The 24,380-nt window shown below is 37.8% G+C and overlaps 1 protein-coding gene across 5 annotated transcripts in view; it reads right to left on the bottom strand.

The window, feature by feature from the left end:
- CHCHD3 (coiled-coil-helix-coiled-coil-helix domain containing 3) overlaps positions 1-24,380 on the bottom strand; it is a 257,560-nt gene that overhangs the window by 75,826 nt on the left and 157,354 nt on the right. For 3 of the 5 annotated variants that reach the window (XM_064487348.1, XM_064487349.1, XM_064487351.1), the window contains 2 exons: positions 16,681-16,695; positions 15,583-15,666 (listed from right to left, as the gene is read on the bottom strand). In XM_064487348.1, coding sequence (XP_064343418.1) covers positions 15,583-15,666; positions 16,681-16,695 — 99 coding nt within the window. The remainder of the gene's footprint in view (positions 1-15,582; positions 15,667-16,680; positions 16,696-24,380) is intronic. The other 2 variants (XM_010975674.3, XM_064487350.1) reach the window with 1 other exon arrangement.

Here is a 24,380-nt window from a genome sequence, read left to right as displayed (position 1 = left end):
CTGGGTTTAATCCTTATAATGCCCATAATTTGTATCAACTAAATACTTTAATAATTAAAATACACTATAATTCAAGGGATTTAAAAATATAAGACTTGCATATATAAAAGATAATTTAAAGGGACTAACCAGGATTAGTTGGGTTTTTTGATTTGTTTTTTGAGGCAGAAGCAGTAAAGACAACAGGAAGTTGCAGGAGAAATATGAAAATGAATTTACATGAGAAAGACGTTACAAGTTCATATAGATAAACCTTTCTGAAAGGTTACTGTTCAGTGATTTTTTTTTAGACTGAAGTATTTAGTCATTTAGTTTTATGAAAATTCTCTAACCTTAAAATGGCTTGAGGAACCTAGTCAAAAAGGGTCCATTTTTAAAGAAGATAACACAGTCCATTGTGATTTTCGTCTGAGCTGGCCAACAATATGCGGAGACTCTTCATTTTATAATTAAAAGGACTTCAGTGATTCTGCTCTTCCGTGAGTTCTTTTCATAGATCCTTATATAAACTGCACAAAAATGATGAGACATGCCAGAATTAAGCCTGATCTAGCAGTTTTCTGTAGAATGAAATCTACAATATTAATATCAACATCCCTCTGTCATTTTTCTGAAGCTATGACCCCACCAGAGGTATTTTCTGCCTCTCAGGAATATCAAAATAAAAGCCTCATTTTTCAAGAAAAGACCCTTTTAACCAAGAATATCCTCAACTGTGAAATCCATCATTAGAAAAGCAGTGTCTGTCAAGGAATCACCCCTCTGTGATTCTTTGCCCTGTGGCTTCTTGCTCCAACACAACCCTGAGACCTGTCCTCACCCATGCTTTCATGCTTCCTCCTCGTCATTCATTCCATTTTAATGGGTAATAAGAAGAGAAAAAAAAAATGACTAATTCTGTACTTCTTACTTGTTAAATAAAACTCTGCCAAGACTGATCCAAAAATCACAGTGAAGAAGTAAATCCTTAATCACCAGGCTTCCAACATAAGATTAAAATCAAAGGCAAACATTAAAAAAAAAAAAACACAAACACAAAACTTAGACATAAGCTGTGTAGTATTCCCTCTGAATTCTACAGCCCTCTCTGTCCCTATGCTCTCCACACCCCAGCAACTTCCTTAAAGCTGGTACCACCAAGCTTCACAACCGTAGTCTCTAGAATCTGGTCTCTCTTCCTTTGTGTGTTCAGTCCCTGGTCTTTAGGAGCTGGGCTCCAATATTACAACATTGGATATTACAGCAACACAGGATTTAATAAGTAAGTCATTTTCAACCTGGAAAAGTCAAAGTTCAACCAGCTCTGAGTTTGTTGCTGTTATTTTAATTTCCCAACAAAAAAACCCAAAAAACAAAACAAACACAGAGCTGGTTGAACTCTGACTTTTTCAGGTTGAAAATGACTTATTTATGCATTCAACTAAGTGAACAAAGATTCACAACAGCCTCTCTCAAAAGATGGAGGAAGACAGAAAAACATACGCTTAAGTACACTGAAGTACCCAGATTACTATCTTTGATACGTATTGTCTGCCAAATTTGAAGTGAAATACATACAAAAGAAATCCCTTTTTACAAATAAAATGAAGTACATTAAACAGTTCTGAAAATCTAAAGGATTATATAGGCCTAACTTGCAGGTTTTTAAAAAGTTATTTCTATATTACAAAATAGTTCTACAATTGAGTGAATGATTCTATTCCTTCTGGCAAAATTCAATATAACATTTCAACATGACAAAATATTAGATGTTTTTTCTAGGGTTTTTTTCTCCCAACAAGTTACCTCGAACAGCATGTAATTATCAATCTCCTAGATGGTGGAGCCTAATGATGATGATAGCTGATGTTATCCCGATTTAATATCCTTATAAATTCACATATAATATTTTATTTCCTCTCTACACTCTCAGAAAATATGTTTTGAAAATCACTTTACAGGGCTCTGAGGGTCAAACAGGTTACATGGTGTTTCCAAGGACAAAGAGCCGGCAGGTAGAAAGACGAACATTTGAATCCATATCCACTTGTTCTGGATGCCATTATATTCCCCTTAAGGTGATGGAGGGATTTCAAGCCTTTGATGTATTCCAGAATTACCTAAGCCCATCCCCCTAACATTCTCAGGTCTGGAGTTATTCTTAAATATCTTTGGCAATGACCAAGAGACAAGCATTTGTGGGCACATGAAAGTTAGCGACTGGAACAAATCAGTAGATTAGCTGTCCTTTCCTCTGACAGAACCAATCAGGTGAGTTCTACTGAAAACTTCTTTTGTTCAGTATAGCAACTAATTAAGAAAAAACTATTCCATGTCTGCTTTGTACCATATCAACAAAGCTAGTGAAATTTTATTGTTTAAGTTTCATAAAACCTAAGGAATGGTTCCCAAATATTCATTATATTTCAGCCACCTCTGCAATATTTGGGGTGGGCACTCCAACACAAGTCAGTTCTGGAAAACAATCATTCAGTTACTTAGAACCTATTTGATGAGACAATAATAATGACTAGGTAAACAATGCAACTTTCTCAACTACATAAAGCCAATTTTTAAACCTCTAGATTTCTGTATCCTCGTCTGAAAAAGTATACTTCTGTATTAGATAAACACTAAAATTCCAAGGAGCAGTAAACTTTAATGTCTATAAAATATTCCCTTTCATTAAAATAGCATCCAGTTTGTATTAATACTGTTTTTAATCATCAACACCTAGAATTTAAAACTTAGAATTTCATCATAAAACCTAGAATTTCATCATAATCGCTGTTTTCATTTGGCTATGTGTAAAGTAATGCTCATTCAGGAACTATCTTTCACATACTCTTAAATAGCTGGAGTATAACTGACATTTCTATAAACGTAGTTACTCTATGTAACTTGTGCCTCTATTTAGACTAAAATATCTACCCTTTTGTATTTCTGGTGTTATTCCTTTGGGAACTGAGCTCAGGGTCAAATTCAAATGATACATAATATAATTTTTCAATGTATGCAGAAGAGAAACAGCAGTCACTGTCTTTAATTACATGCTATTGAATTTTAACAAATAGTTCTAGGAATGTCTGCCAAATTTCCACAATTTAGAGTAACTATATCATGAGAGAATAGGCAGTTATAATTTACTATGTATTATTTTTCTGGGATTACAGAAAAACACTCATTGTAGTTCTAGTTACATTTTCATTTTAATATCAGACAAACAGAAACACGCATCTGCTCAACACACGGATTGCCTAACCAAGGATCCTAACTCTCAGCCTTGAACTACTCTCTTCTCACTTCTATTTCCACTCTCTACCTCACAACACTTACAGTCCTTCCAGGTACAGTAGAGACTACATTATGATTAAGTTCTAGAAGTTTAAATTTAGATTAAGTTCTACGATTAAGTTCTATTAAGAAGAAATGACAGGCCAGGTAAGGAGAAAGGATGAGATAGCAGAGACGAGCAGTGACTGAGTGCATGTATCACAGGAGCTACTATGCACAACACCTGGGAATGTAAGACAACATCCCTGAGAAAGGGCAGAGCTATGCACAGAGACAGCAAGCTTGAGGATTTCCTAGTGAACACCATGGAAGCAGAAGATGGAAAATCACAGAGGTTACATGCAGGAATGGCTTAAGGATAGTTAACTGAATTGTGTACTTCTGAGATTTATTTGATTACTCTGGTTAGTTCTCAGGCAGAGTCTAGGGAAGCTCCAGCACTGAAGTTCAAATAACTCTAAGATAGGAGCAACACCTCTGGCCTTAAACTTAAGAAAGGAAATTGACAGTAAACTCATATTTGCGTGACTATAATTAAATTTGCAGAAAGTTTACACTCCAGGATTCCATACGTTCACAAATTAAACAGCAGGCTAGGCAGGCTGAAGTGCTGTGGGCACAGGGTTGAGTTGAAGGGCTATGTCAGAGATCTACTAGGAACAAATGATTCTGCAAAGTAGGCTATGGCAAAGGAAGATGGTGGGGGCAAAAATGCCCAAGTAGCAGCGAGAGCTAGAAGATCATTCTTGGACCCTCCACCCTCTTCTCTCATTGCCATCACACTAAGTCTCATCACCATCACCTGGGCTGATCTAGCTGGGCTTGTAACTTTTATTTATGCTTATTTATCCCCCTAGAATTTTCAGGACCACCACCTTTTTGCTCCATCCCTCAGAGAAGGCCCGACTGACAGATCCGTTACTGCTTCCTTACTGTTAGCATCTCTCCTATCAATTTACTCTCTGTACTAAAGCCATATTGAGTGTATCCATCACCTGATCATGCCCTATAATGAAACTGGTTTAATTTCTCTTTACTGTGGAACATGACCCACTATTAAGTAACACTACTGATGCTTGGTTTATAAAAGAAGCCAAGTACAAACACTGCTAAAGTAAATGTGGCTGAGAATCTGTTACTTTACTGGCACTAAAAAAAAAAAAAAAAGAAAGAAAAGTCATGCCCATTTCTACCAAAATTCTTCTTAAAATCTGAGCAATGGGAGTGGAAATGCATATAAGCCAGAAAGCCTCATGGGAGTATCAGAATCTACCACTGGTCACACGGAAGGAGACACTGTGAGGAGAAACACAGAGGTCTGGCTACACCAGCTGGGAAACTTTAGGGCAAGCTACTTGATGTCTCTGAGCCTCAAGAACAAAGTCAGTAACTGGTTAGGTGGTGAAAAGAGAAAATATCTTCCCCTAGCGGTCTGTTCTGGGGCCAAAATGATTGTGTTAAATCATTTTGTGTACTGCATGGCTTGTAATAACCCCTCAATCGATGGTGGCTGTTTTAATAAGATCCTGATGATACTGACACTTCATTTCTTGGTCAACAGCTCTGGAACAGCCGGGATGTCCACAGTGCAAAGTACCTGCGAACATTTTCACCAAAAACCAAGTTTGGGGATAATACATGAATCTGGGTGTTTCAATTAGGAAAGGGTTTGTGGTTAAAACTGATTACCCCTGCCAAGAAGTCACGTAAAAGTACAGGTAAGAACATCACTAAGGCAATATGATTTAATTTACTTCAAAGGTTTGCTCAAATAGTAGCACCTACACTGACCGTTTAACTTTATGTAAATAAGACGTGCAGTTGCATTTGTATCAGTAGCTAGCATGAGTGGAGCAGAGGGATCCTCGCCTGAATCTGTGCAAAAACCTGCAGGATGGGTGTAACTTGAGGTAAGGCGCACGGTCAGTCACTCGGAAGATGTATATCTCAATTACATGGGCCACTTTTGAGATTAAAGCCTTTCGCTTGCTGAAAACTCCCTTACTCGTTTAATTATCAAAGATTTGTCACACACCTACTATGTACCAGGCACTGTTCTAAGTACTGGGGTTAGAGCAGTGAACAGACGGGGCTCCTGCTCTCACAGATTCTGTGTGAAACAAGTGTGAGGGGAAAGTGCTGTGGCCACACTATTCCCCCTGAACTCCTGTGCTTAAACATCTCTGAAAGCAAATGAGATTACAGAGCACATGACTGCTGACCTTCATTCAACGTACTAGGATTCAAAGACTGTATGACTTTCTGACCTAGGCAAGCAAATCTTACTGCTTCCTCACCAAATAACAGCCAGTCCTATAAACTCTTTCTGAAGGGTCACAGAAAACTCGAGGTTCTGAAGAACGGAAGACGTTGATACATCTTTCTTTCGCTTGTTCCTCCAGCTCTAGATCCTGGCAAATACTTGTGGGTTAAAGACCCACAGTGGTAATTAAATGTTTATCAAATTTGGTTACCCTCCTACTTCATTTTATGAAAGAGAAGGGAATTCCTATGGGGGCCCTGGATCCTCATTGGCATTCTGCTGAGTCACATGCCCAATTCTTCACATGAGGATGTACCACTCTTGGGTTAATGGGTGAGATTCTGTGTCCTTTGGTGGGAGGGCCCTGATGAAACCCCACTACCCATCGCTCCCCCTTCTGGGGAGCCTGCGATAATGTAAGTTTGAATTGGGAATGTGAATGCAAACACGAAACTGAGATATCATGGGTATAACTTTCTCAAAGACTCAGAGAGACCAGAGATTACGAGGAGAGTTAAGAATCAGAGGAACTTTAGGATCCCTAGGCCTCTTTCTCATCTGCCCATTTTTTTGGGACACAGAGCAAAGGCAGGCAATTCCAGGATGGCTGCAGATCCTCAGAAGCCCGCAAATTAGGAACTCTCAGTGAAACTCTATGGCTTCTTGGCCTCTACAGTCTAAGATACAAATCAGGAAGGACTCAAAAACATGTAAGTACTGGCATTATGCAGGGCACAGAAAATATCAGATGGTGTGCTGGGATAAGTTAATGAGTGTATCTTGGAAAAAAGATTCTACAGTCTGACTATAATGCTGAAACACGGCAGGCAGCATCCTTACCTTGGAAGCTCTGAATGTATATAAACTCCGAGAAGGCGTACAGTAAAGAAATATGTTCTGCTTAGTTAAGTCTAACATATCTCAAAATTATTTGGCCATGGAACCCATCCCACTTCCTACCTAGCACATTAATATTAAAAAGTTTTCTAGTCCCTATTATGTGCCAGGCATTCTCATGGTCATCAAAGGGAAACAGTTCAGGTCTTCATGGAGCTTACATATTGATCATTTATTTTCAAGGACAGCTATTTAGGGAACCAGTTCATTGGGTCTTTATCTGAGCATTTAACCTGATGGATCTCTCCAAGCCACTACATTCTCCTCTAAATCCCATGATCTTCAGAACTTTAAGGGACAAAAGTAGCACCTACTCCTCATAAAAAATTTCTGCTCTGGAAAATAATCACCTGGCATAGCCTCCACAGATCTACTGTGGCAATTAAAAGCCCTGTACCAGATGACAACAAGTGTCTGTGCTGTTTGTGTCTCTATGTACAGTACCTGGCTCACTGGAGTTTAACAAATGCGTGTCTGAATGAATGGTGAATGCCAAGGACTCCCTCTAGCCGCCCAAAATTCTGGTAAGAATGACCAGAGTCAAACTCCTATCTTAGTCTGCATGGCTAAACTGGATTCAGATTCCCTTCATTAAATGCTGACCTTACTGTGCCAACCTGCTTTATACACCAAGTTCAGATATGGGCACTTCTTATTTGATGATGTTATGAGCTAATATTATTTGCAAATGTTTCAATGACCAAATACATCTTTCTTAATGAAGCTAATGTGTTGAAACGCAATCCCTTATGGAGGCACAGCTGGCTCATGATCTGAACATAAAACTGCGATTCAAGAGCATTTTCTAACACCAGCCCTGCAATTTCCTTAAAAAAAAAATTAATATTCATGTACTTCAATTTTTTAGTCAGTAAAATAGGGAAATAAGCATTGGCTGGTCTGCCTAAATGGAGTACATTCGAAATTTATAAATAAACAAGATATCAAGAAGCAAAACAATCACTAATTACAAAATTGGATGCAAAGAAAATTCAAGAGATTTAGCTCATTTTCAATCACATACACAGGAAATACACAGGAAACACAATGACTTCTTGGCTACAGTATTCTTATCAATAGCAAGAAAAGATCCCAAGGAAAGGAAAGAGGGTACTGTTTTTCAAATAAAACAGCCTATTGAGCCTCCCCAGACGAAATGAACAGAATCTTTAAAAATGGAACTAATTTTCCCTGGATTTCATAATGCTTTATTTCTTACCTTATCTTTACACATTGAAGTGGCAAATCATTTTTAAAACCATCATAGTAAACAGGATCTATTTTACTGTCTTTCACAAGGTAAAGGAAATGTGAAGAGTTGAGAAAGTATGCAACCCATATTGTTGGCATCTTAGCACTTAAGATCATTACATGCACTCACAAAAAGGCAACATGGGCTTTAAAGCTGAACTCTATACTATCTCTTTCTCAGAGCCCTGCGGCTATCGCTGCAAAGCACAGTGGTCCATTCTAAGCTCTGAATAGAGAAAAGGAAGAGATCATTAAATTATAATTTCCATGCACAATTGGTACAAGTATTTCCTACCAACAGGATTAATATGAAAGCAAGATCCCAGAATAAAGCTGCTCAGCAGAGAGGATGGCAGTTCAGTGTCTTGTAAATTTGATTTCACTGAAAGCCCTGACACATCATAACAGTGAAATCCTATTTACTGTAGCAAGCAGGATGGATAATGCTATTTAATACCTGGTATACTCTCTGCCATCAGCTCATAGCTGTGGACTCCATGTTCTCATCTTACCTTAAGGTTAATGCTTCTTGACAGCCTACATGGTAAATAGAGCCCCAAATTAAGTGCTGATCCCATGATTTGCAAATCTTTCCCCTAAAGTTAAGCATAGAAAAACTGGCGCCATTTAAAGGGATAATTTTAACGGAATGCACATTTTTAACAGCTCATTCCAGAAAAAAAAAATGTTTCATATCCCTAAAGTCAGATTAAAAAAGCATTTCAAGGTTACCCAAACCACATTTCCCATTAGAAAATTCAGAGAGGTTAACAGAAAAGCCAGAGCGTTTGGAGGACTTGTTGAATAATGAATTAAGGATAAGATCCCCAGATTCACTACACAGTATCGATTTTTCTTTGCCCCTAGAGAACAAATAGAAAAAAGTCCACCCAGCTTGCTACCTCTGGACTATCTGCAATAATGAACTTTCTTTAGGTAGGCAGGTAAAAATGCAAAAGAGTTCAGTCTTTGAACCAAAGTTATAAATAACTTTCAATTACATTAACAAAAGATATGTGATCCTGGGCCTAATTAATTGTCTACCTAACAATTAACATCTAAGTGCATTTTAAGTGAACTACCTTTACTTAATGATTTAAAAAAAATTCAGAGCAACTCAAGGTACATGCTGAAAACCACTTTAACTGAAACCTTTGTCATTTGTTAACGGCATTACAATTAAAAGCAACACTGGCTTCTATTGTCTTCAACAGTTAAACTCCTGGACCACAGAAGCTTATCTGCTCCTGAAACTCTTGGTAACTACAGAAACCACAGAGAAACTGCCTTGATTTCAAAATGAATGAGGAAGCCAGTACAAAATTTCCACACGTCAAAGGAATAATCTCTCTCTCGGTTGATAAATGCAAACTAGCACAACCTACCAAGGCAGAGCTACCACAAAGTTATGCTTTTAACTACTGTTGTTTAATTTGTTATAACACAGTGCACAGCCAAAACACATACGTAACTTAGTGTATATGAGCTACCCACATCATCTAGAATCATTGACAACTGTTCAGAAAGCACCTGAGGGGGAAAATACCAAAAGGTTCTTTTACCCCATAAATTGAGTTTATCTCCTCCCTCTCCCCAAAAAGGATTGTTTGTGTTCAGGATCTCAGATGTCAGTGGTCAACTGTGATTCTACCCTGTTTTAATTAATCCCTTGAAATGGCTGACCCAGCTTCACTCAGTGAGATATTTTTACAACAGACTTCATCCAGTCCTAAAAATGCAAAATAATTTCTTCACGTAAGGAGCACACTGGGCTAGCAATAATCTGTTCTTTTGTCATTTCTCTTTATTATCATTGTTGGCATTATTTTCTGTCTGCACAGAGGAACACAGAAACGAAGGTACTAATTGACAAAGAAGAAGTCAAGTAATCAAAAAAGCCAATTAATCATACAGATGAGCCTGATACTTTATGATGTAATAGAAGATATGCCACCCACTATAAGTAAAGGCTTTTAAAAACTGCTCATTTGTTGTAACCATGACCTTAGAATTTAATTAGCAACTCTCTCCACAGGTGACGAACTAGTAAAGTACTTTTCTTCTTAATGACAATCTATTTTTCACCATTCCCTTTGCACTGCTCTCTTTTGCCCAGCTTGTACAATTCCCTCTCCTTCTTAATTGTATGGGGTTGACTGCAGTGTGTATGCGAGTAGCTGCTGAAATCCGGAGGAGTCTGTAAAGTAAAAGCAATACATACCCCCATACCCTGTTGATCTGAACACTGTAACAGCATCCAACTAAGCTCTCTAATCTCCCTCAGCTCCGCAAGCCACCAGGGCTTTTATGGCTCTCTTCACGCTGTGCCAAACCCCACCATTCTGAGGAATGCCAAGAGCAAAGTGGATTTAGCAGAGCAAATCAATTCAAGTTCATAATTGAGAAGTTAGACAGCAAGACACATTAATCATCACGTCTCTAAGAACTCACATCTCTAAGATATCCTGGGGGCTGAGGGGTCCTTCATTCTAGAAGACCCTGGGAGAATCTTGACTCTGCTCTGTTATAATACGGTCTTGGTCTTGCCTTCCCTTCCAGAGGGCCAACAAGACTACAGGAAAACACACATTTCCTGAAGAACATCCAGGCGATGCATGTTCCAAGAGCAGGCAACCCAGACTAATGAAATAACCATTGAAATAGTTGATAAAATGGTCACAGAAAGTTTGTTTTCTTTCTAGAGATAAAATGAGATGACCTTCCTACAACAACACTATGAACATATGAATGAATGCCCCAAAACTATTTCTAAACTGCTTGAATGACTATGAATTTCTTACTTCAAAGTAAAAGCAGCACAACGAGATATTAAAATAACTCTTGGGAGTTTGTGGCTGCAGTTGCTAAGTAATATGACCTTGTTTATTCCCTTTTCATCAAATTTTCCTAGGAAGAAAATTACACATTTTGAATGCTTAACATTTTCAGTTTATGAGGCAGCACTGATCAAGTTTTAACATCAGGATCTAAAAAGCTGTATTAGAAGCCAGAAAGAGTTAACTTACTAACCAAAGAACTATCAAAAAAACCAGCAGGATTTAACCTTTTCAGTGTAGAACTGACAAACATTAAAGCTGATACTGGACAACACCTAAACGCTCAGGTGTGGGACCTGGCTCAAGCCCTCTCAGGCAAGTTTCTTGAAGCTTTGGGACCTTCATCTAAACAGGGTCGACAGCCTCATACGGTTGTTTATGAGAATAAAATGACATAATCCATGCAAAGTGCCCAGCACAATGTAAACACTCAAAAAATGTTACTGTTAGCTACTAGGATGAGGAAGATGCTATAAATATCCAGATATTCAAAGTTAAACTTGACTTTCTCAAGGATAGATTTAATGTATTAATTTAAATGACTAATGAAGAAGATACAAAACATCTGTGCATACTTAAAAACTGTATACTAATTGCTTGGACATAACTTTCCAGCATAAGCTTAGTAAATGTATGATTCATTCATTGAACGCCTATTACATGAGTTGTGGAACAAAAGAAATAAGAAAATGACCTTTGTCCTCAAGAAGCTTACAAGATTAACACAGATAACTAACTATAGTTATCATAAATGTGGCATATTAAGAGAGGTATACAAAACATTCTGGAGAATTCCCTGAGGGACGTGGCAAAGGTTTTTTAAAAACTTTAAGAACCTCTTCTTTGAAAGCTGCCCTGGGCTTCCTTTCAACAAATCACCGATCGGGAAGTAACACTCTCAAGTCTCTTACATCAACAACCAGGAACTGATACTCAGGCCTCTTTCAGTTAGGGCATACCTACATGGAATGCCTCTCAGACTCGGAAAATATAAAAGTTCACCTCACATCCATGTCAATGTTGTTTGATAAAGCTGACAACATTTACAATAAAATAAGGAATTGAAAAACTTTCAAATGGCTTTGACCTTCTTTCTCAGTAAAGAGGTGCTGCTTTTGCATGCTGGTTCTAAGAAAGGTTAAATTGGTGTCCAGTTAAATTATACTTATTAGTCCTCCCAAGTTAGTGAAAGGAGAAAATTTTCTCAGACTCTTGTGAACTATCCAATATAAATTCCTGGGAGAAGAAAGCTTGATTCATACAAGGGAATGTTTATTCTCTAACTGACGTTTACTGAAATAGAGCCAAGAGGCAAACCAAGTAGTTATCACAGAACTCAATGTGCTTCAAATGTTAGTAGAATTGGGTTCATATTCTCAAATAACCATGAATTTCTCACTTCAAAGTAAACGATGCACAACTAGATATTAAAATAACTCAGGGGTATCATGCTGTATTTGCATCATGAAATTTGCATCAAGTCAATGAAAATGAGTAGTTTGAGTAATAAGATTATGAGTCATCAAAAAGTGACAATGTCTACAATTGCTGTACTTGCTAATTTAGTTGATGGGCAGGTGGCCCAGTGATCTTAGAAATCATCCTTGGAATGACTCTGTAAAAGATTTGATGTCCCCTCTCTCTATTAATGATATACCACCTGGTATCTAATTTATGATTTCATCAATTCATTTGGTTAAAATAGAGAGAGAGGGCTGTCCCCAGATCCACTTTTAAACTTGGATTTTAAATAGGAAACTGGATTTCATAGCAAGATGATTCTGATAAGTTCTAATATCACAATCATTTTTTTCTTACATTACACACTACTGGATTCAGCATTTTATATCTTTTAACAGAAAGTGTGTAGAATTTCTCATAGAAATGGTTGGACATTGTACTTTTCAGTGTCATCACAAGAAAATCCCTCTTTACAATCTTGTATTTAGTCTAGAAAATGCTTCACTGTTGGAGACCTAAGAGTCTCTCAAATACTCTTAGATGAAATCCAGTTGAACAAAATTCACCTTAGGTACCTCAGGAATGGCAGTAATTAGCAAAAATAGGATTGTTATAGAAATAGGTAGAAGACACCAGGAAGTTGAATAATACTAATTTTATGATTATTAGTATCTTGCACACAATGGGAAGTAAATATTCTTTACTATAAGCAACAGCTTATATTAAGCTCTTTCCAGTTTTCAAGGGGCTTTTAAATATATCATCTTATCTGGTCCCTCCAATAACTCACAAAGGCAAGCAAGGAAGGGTACTATCCTCACTTTATAGGTGAACTGTCAGATAACTAGATGAAAAGCCAAGCCTTCTGACTCGTAGTCCAGCACTCTTTCCAGCACATTACTACATACAGAGGCATTAAGTATTAACTTAGAATGGTGTGATTATTCCAGCTCCACATTCTTCTAAGCTCATTAGCGCCTCTCAGCTTTCAGTTAAAATTCCTAAATAACTACTTTCCAGCCTCATCTTCAAAAAGGAAACAAAACGTACGTGATGAGAAGACACTAATCACACTGATTTGACACCAGCACACCATATCCACCTGATCTTCCTCTACTTGTTCTAACCTGAGGCCAGAAACAAGAGTTAGCTACTGAGCACACCAGTTTATCTGCCAAGAACAAATAATCTCAGTGGCTCAAATCAATCGCTGAATTATCGCCATCAAATTGGCAGATTTATGAGAAATGGTTGGATATTTATCAGTGCCTTTTCTTGTACTTCACAGTAACTGACAAAGATTTCAAAGGGTACTTAGCAAAGTAATACTTGGAGTCAAAGAAAATTATCATTGGGTGGGGAAAAATATTATTGGGGGCTGGGTAAATCACCTCACTTCACTCATGCATTTTATTCAGCTAACATTTACGAATTATTTCAGGAACAGTGCTCTGGACAGATAGAAGTAAGAGAGGAGTTACCACTGGCTGAGTGGTTACCTTGTATTCAACATCATTATAGGTGACTTATGAGAATTATCTCATTTAACAAGTTACTGACGTAGGTACTAATATACTCTCATTTCATAGCTGAGGAAACCAAAAGATTACATAAGATGCTCCAAGATACTAAGCAGGTAAAAGCCAGTTCAAGGATTTAAATACAAGTATTCTGATGTCAGAGCCTGTGTACTAAGCCAGGCTTCTGAAAACTCTAACTCGTGAGTCAAGGCCAGCCTGCCACCTGTTTCGGTGCAGCTCTAAGAACAGTGTTACATATTTAAATGGGGGGGGGGGGGGATCAAAAGAAGAGTATTTCAAAACATGTAAAAATTACATGAAATCCTAACTTCAATGTCCATAAACTGGAAGAGCCACACTTGTCCACAGCTCTGGCTGCTTTCACATTACAGTGGCAGAGCTGAGTAGTTGCAACAGAAACCATACATGGCCTGCAAAGCCTGCAATATTTACTAACTGGCCCTTTACCAAAATCTTTACTGACCTCTTCTCTAAGCATTTCCACTTTATGCTTATTTAACATCTCTACTTGGATGTTTTAAGTAGTATCCCAAATTTATCATATCCAAAATCAATATCATGATTTCTTCCAATACCCACATCCAGATCCATATTTTAATAATCTTCCACTACAGAAAATCCATCCTTCCAGCTATAAAAGCCATAGACCTAGAATATCTTTCATTTTTTCTTTCACTCATGTTCAAAACCATCAGCAAATCTGGTCAGCTCTGCCAAACACATTTCACTGCCTCCACTTCTAGCACCTTGGCCCAAGCCATCACCATCCTTTTTCTGAAGTACTGCTATTACCCCTTATTTAGTCTCTCTTCCTTCAGTTCTTGTCCAAGACAGCAGCCAGAATACTCCTCTGCTCACAAACCCTCTAGCCTCTCCAGACATGCCAAGCACACCCCTGCTTCCAGGCCTGGTGCTGGCTTGCTTCCCCACTGCTGCAGACTTCTTCCCAAATGCCATCCTATTAGACAGGCCCTCCCTCTCCACCTGACCCCACACCTGCACTCCTAGGCCCTGGGACTCCTTTTCTCCTGCTTTATTGTTTGTCATATTATCACAATCTGCCACTCAATATATTGACTGGGTTTCAATTGAATTTAAGCTCCACGAGGGTAGATTTTCTTCATTAGTACATCTCTGGCATTACCACATCTTGATATATATTAGGTAGATATCTGAATGAACAAGAAAACGGTCCTGACTTTCAAGAAGCACTAAGTTCAGGTGAAGACATTTAACATGTAAATATCTGTACTGAATGGGGCTTAATAGTGTATTTCTTATTTTACCTACTTTCTTATTAAACATCCTATTCTAAACCAATCAAATTTAGGGGGGGTCTCACTCAAAGGGAAAACAAAGCTAGCTTGTAACCTCATGGTCTATGTATGAAATTACTCTAGACAACAGATAAACTTCATTGAACAGTGCCCTGACTGGGTGCTCAAACCTCCATTCTTAAGCGCACTGCCTCCTTTAGTTTCAGCCTTAATTTCCTTCTTTGCGTCTCTGTCAAACTCTAGGGCCATGCAGATTGGAGGTACTGCCTCCAGTCCTCCTCCTAACTCTTCTTCTAAACCCTACTATTCAGCTCCTGTCCACCAGTTTTAAGAGTCATTCATTTCTTAGCCATAAGTGCAGTGAAACAGCTTTCACAAAGACAATTTATACTTTAAAACACTACTGTTTTCTAAGAACGTGTTTCAGTTTAATGTTTTCGAGAGTTAAGAGTAGCACTCCACTAATTGAACTGATGACAACGCAGTTTCTAAACATGTAAGGAAAAATTTTTGGGGGGGGGGGAGGGGAGGTTGGAGCCAGGAGGGGGCAGTTCCTGAGTGGTAAAATGCATGAATGAATCAGTTAACACAACCATACACCAAACTACCAAAGTAGAAATGACATTATCTTCAAGAATGAACTACCTGCTTGGCTTCTTCATTTCCTGGCCACTTTTTAACTAGGAAAAGCAGTTACAGTGCTAATGTATTGATTTTTAAATAAGTACATGGGAAAGCTGCAGATGTGGTAAAAGAGAATTACTGACAAGAAAGAGTCGTACCCTTTCCTCCAGTCTAGCCAGCTGCTCTTTGTAGAATGCATCCTGCTTCTTTATCACCCGATCTTTCTCTTCCAGCTGCTTAGCCTAAAAAAAGAAATGAAGAATATACTATATCAAGAAAAAGCAGCAACAGCAAAGCAAAAGTCAAGTATAAATTACATTAGAAATGAGTATACAAAGCTGAAGATTTTTGCAAACTATTAGGTCTCTGCCATAGAAAAACATTAATAAGATGATGATTGCTGTATTTAAATGTAAAGAATAAGTCTGCATTGTATTTTTTTTTTCAAACTGTAACAGCTGTGTCCTACTTTGTTCAAATGTATTTGGAAATGTCAGAAGTTTTATTCAACTTCTCTTTTGAAGAGTAATTTCAAGGATTAATATTCTGCACAATAAAACCTCGATTTTATTCCAGGCATAAGACACATAGTTATTAACCTTGTTTCTTGAACAACAACAAAAAGATGCCTATGTAACATTTTATATATAAACCTTACGTTTGAGAACCCTTAAATTACCTGGTGAAATCTGCATATAAAGACATGTATTGTTCTACCTTGTCTTTCATGAAATATTATTGTCTTTGGAGAAAGGGGCAAAAACTATTATAGTTGTTTATCTGAATAATTTAAAATAATATAATAATAAAAATAAAAGTAATTTTTAAGCTCTTAGTTATTCCACCTCTAATTTACAAGATCTTTTTTTCACAAAATTAAAACTGAAGTGATAAAATATTGATTCTTGAAGAAATTATAAAGATGGTTACTTATGGATTTTTTTCAAGATAAATTTTAAAAATGCATTTCTTAAACTGCTGTTTCTATCTTTATTATGTTTAAGTGAACTTTATCTCTGAGAGAACAGACCTCCCTACATCACTGCATGTCAGAAAAGTTTTTAACATGTATTTTGTTCAGTGAATGCTGAAGACATGCCTGACCAAGAATTTTAAGAAATAAACAAAGTATATATTTTGGCATTCCTGTTCATACACCAGTCACCTGGCTCAATCTGTGTAGGGTGACTGTCCACTATCTGCTTAGTTTAGGTGAACACATTTGCATATTTGTAGCTCATTGTTTTGCTACTTACTTTGACTTCAATATCCTGCAGCATGTTAAAAACAAAGAAAGAGTTACTTAAGGTTTTTTTTCCCACTAATGTCAAGAGAAATCTGATGGATAATATCTATCTAAAATGCAAACCAAAGAAGGTAATGGGGGAAAAAATAAGAGGATGTGCTTAACTTGGGACATACTTAAATGTCATTGTGCTATTACAATTTGAATAGAAGATTTCAATGAAACGATCATGTTGCTTGAAAGTATATGAATAAATGAAACCAAAATATCGAGATCAGATACAGATACACATATATGCAAGTACATAATCTATGGTTCCTTGGTACAACACAGTAAAGACCACACTAGTCTCTCAGGAATGTAAAAGAAAAAGTAAATGTTGAAAGAATTGCTGATAAAGCTAACTGTGAATAAAATATGCATGACTATATGACCTAAAGAGAAAAGACCTTTCTAAATTCAACATATACCCTCAAAATATAAACAAAGGAAATGCAAAAGAATGGACCTACGAGAACCTCCACTAAATAAAAAAAATTAAACAAAATGATTAAGCAAATGACAAAAAAATACCAACCCCCAACTGTGAGATTACAGTTACTAACATATAGATCACTTAAAAATTAAGCCCTCCACCCAAACCCACCCCCAAAGAGAGCCAAGAGAAAAACACATAAATGACATAGACTGGCAATTCATATAAAAATACAAATAATAAACATTTTTAAAAATACCCAATCCCACAAGAAATCAAAAAATTAAAATTAAAATAATGAAATTCTGTAATTTATCAAACTGATTAAAAACATAAAATAATGTTGCCAAGGATACAGGGAAACAGGCTCTTCAAGACATTGCTGGTCAGAATGTAAACTGGCACAACTATTTTTAAATCAATTTGACAAAATGTAAGTTAAGTTTTAAAAATGTACATATGCACTGAGATCTAAACACTACTTTCAGGACTTAAGTAATTATGGCAATATGCAAAGATATTCATAATACAGTTATTTAGAATTGCAAAGAAACAAAAACAAAAGCCAATGTAATGGTTAAATTTAAATACACTCAAAATACACTAAGTAAAAAAAGAAAAAGACTATAAACAGAAAGGACAGTATGATCTCTTTTTTGTAAGAAAGAAGGAAAAAAAAAGACCAGAAGGATATTCAACAAAATTGTCAACAGAGGTTATGGCACAGTGGTAGGCTTAAGGGTAATTTTTAATTATGTTTGTTTCTTTATAGTTTCCAAATTAAAGTGTAGTCGAGTGACAAAGGAGGGCGTTCTCTGAGGTGAGGGAACTATTCTGCTTCTTGAGTATCATGGTGGTTACATAATTGCATGGATCTGTCAAAATTCATAGGACTGTATATCACAAAGGATGAATTTAACTACATTAAATATAAATGATTCCAAATAAAGCACATTAAAATTTATGAGAGTAACTTTATGAATATATGGATACTGCTTCAGCCTAATACGGTCTACACCAACCACCAAACTTAATTTTGAGGTTGATTACAACCTAAATAAAGGATATGCAGAAATATCCACATTCACTTTTCTAAGATGTAATCCTTGAAATTTTTTAAAGCACATTCCAAAAGGTCAGAAAGGCACGCTAAAGAGGAACTTCCTCTCAAGACCAGAAAACACTCAACTACAGGCTAACGTCACAAATCTCTCCCGAGACTGCCAACAGAATCAATAGTTTGTGAGCCACTGGGGAGAACAGAGCAAGAAACATGGCCACAACCCCTCAATGGCACACTGCTTTGAAACAGTTAATGTGATGCTGGGAGGGAAAGTCACACAGTATGAATCCCGAAACTTAAATAAGCCTGGAATACACTGACTAAGCTAATAGCTGCTGAGGATGGAGAGTCACACTCAACTTAAGAAAAAGCAGTATACCAAGTCCAAGGAATAAAATCTCCATGTATAACTCCCCAACAGATACGGAATCATTGTAAACGAACAAGTAAAAATAAAGAGGATTACAACATTATTCACTGTCATAGTACAATCGTTTCCTAGAAAGATAAATATAAAAAGTTTCCCCCGTCTCCAGTTTGCGATTCCTCCTCGAGAAGAAATGTGTACTGATTAGTTTTCAGATCCTGTTATATTTGGGATAACATGATTGGGATTGAAAACATGACAGCAAGTGCTTAAGTGGATCATTATGGAAAACAGGAGCGCCCCATATACAAGAGAAAGAAAATAAGGAAATCAAGTTTTCTTTAAGAAACCCAGCATATCAACATTTTGATGTTTTAACTCAGTGTAGGTGGCCAGATTAAAAATGAAGTATACATGTATTTATTTCCTTAAAGACTTGCCTCTTTTCAGAAGAGTCTTTAAAATGCTCACAACAAAGGATATAATAAAGTCAACAAATAAAACCTGGGATTATGGCTATGACACATTGTACTGGCAGGATGTCTACCTTTCCACGTATGTTCCTAGAGCAATCTTCATCGTGAAAACTCTTTAGCATAATACCTCAGCCCTCTCAGGCCTGGCTGCTCCCAGGGACTGAGACACAGCACAGGGTGCACAGCATTAGGAACACAGTGACATCACAATCACTTAGCCCAGAAGTGGTACTGTTACCTCGTACGTCAACTACAAGGCATGTAAGTTTTACTTGTACATTTTAAATGACAAAGTTTCTTGAAATGCCAGTTCTCACTTCTAACAGCTCAAGGTAGCAAACAAAGCAGGCCCCTGCTCAATTTTCCATGGGATGATATGAAGCCAGAGATTACTGGGATTGAAAAAAGGCAACAACCCTAAATCAATCTAAATAGGAAATCCCTATAACTACATTTGTTATCATTTTAAATCTTGTAACAAATCTGAAACACACACATAATGAATTGGGAAAGATTCAATATTTCAAAATCATACGGATAATCTGTGGTCGCCAACATCAATCTACACATCTATCAACTTACACAGGCAAGTAAGAGCAGGGAAAAGAGCTTTATTCCATGTCAGAACTATATATAAGGCACAACCTACAGGAACCTAACAAAATTACATGCAGACACATAACAGAGAAAAAGAACAGAAATATCCAAGGGGGCTGAACCATAAACTTTTAAGGTAATACTACATTTAGAAGCTGTAGAACACGATCACTGTGAATACCAATTAGCTGTAACAAAAAAATTAAAGTGGCCATGTATTCAATTAGCTGAATACTAGACTTTCATTATAAATGAGAAATTACATAGGGTTCAATGAGCCTTTATCAAGTGGCATTAATAAACAAAGAGTTTTACTCAAAGCACTGTTTTCCAAACCACACCAAAAAGTGACCTTCAAAAGGGTAACTCATCTAGGTGAACCTTAATTGTGCCTAACATGTCATCAACTTCAGAATACTTTTCAATGACTACTTAGAGGCATTAAGCATAAGCTATGAGCAAACCCCAGCCTGAAATGTTAAACCATACTTATGTCCACTAACCTATAAGACCTGACATAAGTTGAAAACAGACCAAGAGATGAAAGACAATGATGATTCTTCCAATAAACTTCTTAATCCCAAGTCTGGAAGTCACATCCGGGCTCTTAGGATTTGACCAGATCCATTTGTTTCTGTTTTGTCTTCCTAAGAAGAGCTTTAGGAACCCTGGTCTACATATCTGCTTCTTCATACTCGTAACGAACTAGAAACAGCCTAGTGAACACATCCTCTGCCATTCTGGGGCATATCTGCTTCTTCTCTTGAGAAAAGAGAGCACAGGCAAAGATAAGTGGTTTTTGAAATTAAAAAGCAACACCAACAATGGATGAAGCAAGGAGGTTGTTAGGTAAACAAATTTAGAACAGAAAGTGACCTAGTGGTACTCTGCTTTAAATTTTTCAGTAGTTCTCACGTAACATTTCTGCAGATCACCCTACCTGACAAAAGCAGCAAACTAAAACACTAGACGAAATCAGGAACAACTTTACAAGCTTTCTTCTACAGCTTTAGAGAGAAAAAAAGAGTTCTAAACCATACATTAACTTCTCCAGGTTTCTAGTTTAATTCAGAGCTTACTAACACTATGACACAGCACAAAGTCCATCTGGGGGGGAGTCAGGAGACTTGGACGCTCCAGCTCTTCTAAAACCACCACATGGCCATGCACTGATACAGCCCCAACCCCACTTATGTTCCTGAACGCCTTTCAGATGTTCTTCCTTCATGCAGCTTTTGCCACATCATACCCTTGGGCTGCCTCACTCACTTTTGTACCTAATAAAACTATCTGTTTTTCACTTTGCCTTGTGTTACACATGTTTACTTACAAACAGTCCCTGTCCTCAACTTTGGACTCTCTAAGACAGGAACAGAGATTTTCCCCCTCTATCTTTGGCTCGAACCTAGGTCTGCACCTTCCACAGAGGAAACACTCAGGACATGGCAGCCAAAATAAAATTAGGTGCACTGAGGGCAAGAGTTTGTGGGAGGTAAGTAGATACAGCTTCTAGAAAGCAAATCTGTCAAAGCCTCTGTGATTTACTTCAAAATACTACAGCACACACAGTGCAGTGTTGTGTGTTCGTATCACTTAGGTTAAGTCCCAAACCAGGTGCTGCCAGCACGTTAGCCAAGAACACACAATCCAGAAGGAATCTGTAAGTAGTCTTATCGAAAACTCAAGAGTGGTATCTCAAAAAGCAGGAGTGGGTATGACCAGGGCTTCACTTGTCCACGTCTTGACCAACAATGATTTTTTTTGCTAGTTAGCACAGTGACTGCTGGACATGAGATTTTTTTTTTAGCACAAATGATTCATTAATTGGCACAATAAATGTTTAGATGTTCTTACTAACAAAATGAAAACTTTCAAAAAGATCTAAGGGTTAGCTAACGTATTATATACTCCTACATCTGCTTTGTGAACAAATTATGAGTAAATTTGAGGTTATGAGAATAAGGCTGGTAGCTTTAACTTTAGGGACAGTTCCTCAGGCATGATCCCTAAACAATCCTGTGTCCGGTCACCAGGTCAGGACAGAGATTCTGACCTTTGGCACTATGGACATCTGGGGCTAGATGCTTCCTTGCTGTGGAGAACTGTCCGCTACACTGTAGAATGTTTAGTAGCATACATGGCCTCTAGGACGTCAGTAGTGCCACCTGTCCTATCCCCCAACAAAGCTGGAAAACCAAAAATGTTCTCCGACATTGCCAAATGGCCCCTGGGAGGCAAAACTGCCCCTAGCTGAGAACTACTTGGTGGTCTCAGGCCAACTATAAGCAACTTGTCTGCCTCAAGTGACCCCTCCCTGCAAAGGGCACTAAGAACAGACAGCTGGGACTTCACTGAGTTGTGCAGAGCAGGTAGTACGAACGATTCTGTAGCTGCTTACTAATAAATGTCTCTTGAGTAAACATCAGTATGTATCGTAGAACTGGGCTGAAGGCTTGTTCACACCATAACCTGGCTGCAGGGCTGCCTGGAAAGATATAATGTAGAAAAGCAACAAGAGTGGCTCCCATGTATGTAAAGCAGTTAATAACATCCCAATGAAAGAAGAAATTTTAATTATTTTTAAACTAAACAGGAAAAGCATAAAACAGGTACCTAAGCCCTATCTTTTGTATGTCTCCCTGCAAAAACAGAATCAATGGCCATATAACATGTAAGATTCTGAATCCATGGATAGGATGTTCAGTTCAGACAGAACTGACATGCACTGGTACTAGCTGTGCAACATTTGTTCTGCTTGGGCAGTGACAATGCCAAACCTGTTGTTAAATTATTTTATAGATCATTCCTAAGAACAGGCATATTGTGATTTCATTATAATTTACAAGTTTCATGTTACAAAGCAACATGATATTCCAACATGAAATTTCAACATGAAAGGTGCTGAAACGTATCACCTCATCAGCTCAGTGTCACATATGCTACGCTCCTCTCCTAACAGCCGTTTAAAAAAAGAACACCCATCATGATACACAGCACATAAGAAACAATAAATAAATGCTGAATCAAAAGTGAAATGAACTGTTAGGGTTTCAGAGTTCTCAAATATGCAGTTTTTGTCTTCTCTAAAGACAGTAGCTTTAGCTCCTATGTTTATAAAATACCAAGTGAATGTAAACACACATCAAGTCTAAAACACCATGTATAATTAAATTCAGCAACTGCATAGAAAACAAAGTTCCAGAAGACCAGGTTTTATAAAGGAATAAGGAATAAAATAAAATGTCCCAGTCATTAGTAAGCTCAGAAATTTTAAGGATAAAAATTATAATTGAAAGAGAAAACATAGTAAAAAGGGCCATATTCAATAAAATTACGGTGTGATTACAAGGACTTAGAGCAGGAAGGGGCTTTTATTATCAAATTCAGCTGCAGAACAGATTGGTACTATAAACCACTGAATGTTACCATTACATGTAAAAGCAGAGTGGTCTCAATTCTAGACCGCAGCTGATAGGCTGTAGAGTGGAAAGGCATTTAGAATTATGTAACCTAAATTGCAATTACACTAAAACGTCTCTTTCTTCTTATTCCATATTGTGGGGAATAATACTTCCACTTCCAGGCACTTACATATAATCTTGTTTTACCATGGAGATTAAAAATGTCGGAAGCACTCTAACACAGAGATGCTAGTTAAACTGTACTATCTACACCAAGGTATTTGGTGTCACTGATCTCACAAATAAATTGGACAACAGCATGGGGACAATTCCTGCACAACTTCTGAATTCCTTTTCTTTATAGTAACTTGTATTTGTTCAATGTAAATTTAGATTTAATGTTCACACTATTAAAACCAATTGGCCAGAGTCAATCTCTTCTTTTGCAATCTACTTCACATTCGGAGTTGGAAAAACATCCAGGGATCATCCAGCTCATTTTATAGGCAGCAGGCTCTAAGCTCCTTGCTGACAGAGGGAATTCTCGAAGGTCAGGGAGAGAGCTGGTTCTGGGACCCCCACATCTTGACAGCAGTACACTTAACATCACTCCCTGACATGTTGGTTTGACAAAGGAATATAATGTAAAAATGACTAATCAAACATTTGTAGTTTTTTCCAACACTACTTAACATGAAGAGATTTATAAAAAGATATCCTTAACAGTTAATGCAGAATATCCTTAAAGGTGTCTTCAAAACCACGGAGCATTCCAGTTCAGGTCCTCTGGGATGCAGATGCTGAGACAGAAGCAGAAGTATGAGAGACTTACTAGGGGAGGACAAAGGAAAGCAGGAGCAGGTGAGGACAGGGAGAGCCCTCCACGACACGGCAGGTCTGACACCTACGATGGGAGGAAGGAAGGAGACATTAGTGCGGCTCGGAGAAAACCTTGGCCTAGCTGGTGGGGAGCCAGAGCACAGAGCCTGCCCATGAGAGGAATCCTGTGTCAAGCAGAATGGCCCAGGTCTAGAACTGCCACATAGTGTCAGTCAGCACTGCGGTGGGGACTGGCGGACCCCCACATGGCAGCAGCTTGAGGCCTTCCCCTAACTGCACCCTCCACAGACACGCTCCCCTCAAAGAGAGCTGAAGGGCACGTTCCCCCAGCTACCCTGTAATCTGACTTGCCAATTAACACAAAACAAAGGAGGCTAACAACGAACTTTGAGCAGGTCTTGAACTTCAGCTTCCAGTTCAAACAGAAAGTAAACCAGCCAACACCAATGAGTTTCTATCTGTTTGTGTATAATGATTCCCTTTAGAACTGC

Source organism: Camelus dromedarius, chromosome 7 (genome assembly GCF_036321535.1).
Source record: "Camelus dromedarius isolate mCamDro1 chromosome 7, mCamDro1.pat, whole genome shotgun sequence".
Lineage (NCBI taxonomy): Eukaryota > Metazoa > Chordata > Mammalia > Artiodactyla > Camelidae > Camelus > Camelus dromedarius.
Note: the sequence above shows the minus strand (reverse complement) of the source record. Positions and strands in the feature narration are given on the sequence as shown.